The following is a 2371-nucleotide window of genomic DNA, read 5'->3' as shown; positions in this document are numbered from 1 at the left end:
GAGCGCGAAGGGTAGCCTCAGGCACCCCAAAAATCTCTGCAGCCTTCAGTATTGATTTGACTTTTTGATTTTTATAAGCTGCAATAGCCATTTGAATTCGGTTTTCTTGAGATAAAGGCATTTTTGATAGTGGTGGTGATAAAATGACGCGTTGAAAAAAGGAAGTGGTAGGGTGGAGGAAAATTCGTCGCTCGGTGGTATTCGTCGCTCGGTGGTTGATTACGTTAACTATAAAGATGGCGACGTGACAAACAACATACTTCAACTCCTCCCTTGCAACCACTACCCAAGCTATGGCTGTCCCTATCTCCAGCGGCCCTAAGGGGTTGCTGAGCCTTTATTCATTTGTTTCTTCTAGTGTCATGCTTTCTTTCAGGGATGGATATCGTTGTCTTCCAGTCAGCCCCAACGACGGGGTGGTCGTCAGTTAAACCCTTCGTGTGGATGCGACGGCTTGCGACGTGTTTGAGCGCGTAGGGCCGTCGAGTTTGTGAACGTACTGCTATCATCACTGTCATTTCGCGAGAACTTTACGAGGACTTTAGAATTTTCGAACCAAAGCATCTTTCTTTCCGAAGCTCTTGAAACTAGACAACATTGCAAGGTTGGTTGTTTGTTACAGGAAGTTGCTGGCTAGGGGCTGTTATTAACCTGAACTAATATTAGATCATACAATGAAGTTAGACAACCTAGCCACGGAGCTTTTGCTCCATATTTTCCGCTCCTGCGATTCCGTGTCCGATGTCCTGCACCTGGCCGCCACGAATCGCCGACTGCGTCACGTCTTCAGTACCTCGCAGAAACTATCGATACTCTCGCGCGCCGCGGAGGTGGAGTTTGGGCCCCTGGACGACATTATCCAGCTCGTTACCCAGAATGCTAGCCAGCCGGCGCATCTCATCCGCGAGGCGTCCATGTCTGACGCTCTGCTGAAGCAAATCGTCGAGGTGGGCCGGGTGGCTCAGAAGTGGGAAGCTATATACCCCTTGAAGAAGTGGAAGGTCGATTACGTGAATCGCCGATTGCTGACCGACGAGGAGCGCTATCGTCTGCGTCGCGCGGTGTATCGGCTCTGGCTCTATCACCGCGCGTTTCACAATGGTCTCTACGATCGTTTCTCTCGTCGGATTCGCAATGTCATTATGGAACGTGCCCAGCTCTTGCACAACTGGTCGACCGAGGAGCTGGCGGAGATCGAGGATCTGCGTCTGGTGATCCAAGACGTGGTGCAGAACCACATCTGCCCGAGCAACGGCACCATCCAGCGCAAATTCCGCAAGCGGTATCCGGACAGCAACCAGCCGTTGACGTTCAACGTCCATTTGAACAACTACCGGAACAATAATCTCTCCGCAGGAGGCTCATACTTCCGCGAAAACAACACCGAGTTCTACACGGCGCATCCCAGCGATCCCGCTGCGAAAAGCACTTACAATTACCGGTTGCGCAACGACTTGTTCCACGACCCAGGCCAGGAAGGCTGGGGCGACGAGATCCCGCACTACTACGTCGTGCAGGACATGCTGAAGCTGGATCCGGCGCAGGTGCTGTGGCTGCGCGAGAACGCGCCGCTCAAGGAGCATGTGGAGATGTACATCCAGTCGCTGGGCGAGTGGTTCCGGAACAATGGCGAGACGTTTGGCGATACGCTGGTCTGGGTGCTGAATGAGCGCGGGGAAGACCCGAATGAGATGCGGGTGGCGATTGAGGAGGGGAAGATGGGGATTGCGTGCACGCAGTTGAATTAATATTTAAGATGTATAGATGTGTGGTTATTTCGGAAGAGAAGCTCTCTTCTCTGAGTTAGCTAGACAGAGATAATAACATGCTAGCAATTTTTTGAGCTAGTTATCTGTATACAATTCTAGACATCTCCCACCGGGGAGATTTTGAGGTTCTGTCAGAAAAGATAATTACATGTATGTGTGTATGTATATACATGTAGTCCCTCTGCCATGTTTGAATCGATTTAGGATTATGCGTATCTTTGATAAATGGTGACTCCTAGCAGTCATTCTGCTTTTTGAATTTGAATCTTGACGCTTAGCCCGTGAGAGGTTTTTAGTTTCTTTCTTTCTTTCTTTCTTTCCCTTTTTTTTCCCATTACAACTACTCTTTTGCTAGCTCACTAGTCCGATAGATCAATAGTAACTGGATACCATTCTTGGATATGCCTGACATACAATCAAGATGAGTGCGAATCATATGTCAACTGCTGCAGGCCTGTTTCTTCACTCATCATAGCTGACGCTACTCCAGTTCCATGGATGGCGGCATTTGATGCCTAACATCGTCAGCGATTGCGTGTCTGTTGATTGATCGATCTGCTAGCACATTTACACCGCAGACTGTCGCCAACCCCCCCCCCCNC

At 49.8% G+C, this 2371-nt stretch overlaps 3 protein-coding genes across 3 annotated transcripts; 1 reads left to right on the top strand and 2 right to left on the bottom strand.

Moving 5' to 3' along the window:
- Positions 1 to 337, bottom strand: T310_8913 (uncharacterized protein; the record flags this gene model as incomplete). The annotated part of the gene is made up of 1 exon (XM_013468456.1): positions 1 to 337. A coding segment is annotated over one exon (337 nt), but the record flags the coding sequence as incomplete, so codon positions are not given.
- A 313-nt stretch (positions 338 to 650) lies between these two features.
- On the top strand, positions 651 to 1748 carry T310_8909 (F-box domain protein; the record flags this gene model as incomplete). Its single annotated transcript, XM_013468455.1, has 1 exon — positions 651 to 1748. A coding segment is annotated over one exon (1098 nt), but the record flags the coding sequence as incomplete, so codon positions are not given.
- Positions 1362 to 1751, bottom strand: T310_8908 (uncharacterized protein; the record flags this gene model as incomplete). The annotated part of the gene is made up of 1 exon (XM_013468454.1): positions 1362 to 1751. A coding segment is annotated over one exon (390 nt), but the record flags the coding sequence as incomplete, so codon positions are not given.
- Positions 1752 to 2371: the final 620 nt, after the last annotated feature.

Source organism: Rasamsonia emersonii (assembly GCF_000968595.1).
Source record: "Rasamsonia emersonii CBS 393.64 chromosome Unknown ctg1118621760938, whole genome shotgun sequence".
In the NCBI taxonomy this organism is placed as follows: Eukaryota; Fungi; Ascomycota; class Eurotiomycetes; order Eurotiales; family Trichocomaceae; genus Rasamsonia; species Rasamsonia emersonii.
Note: the sequence above shows the minus strand (reverse complement) of the source record. Positions and strands in the feature narration are given on the sequence as shown.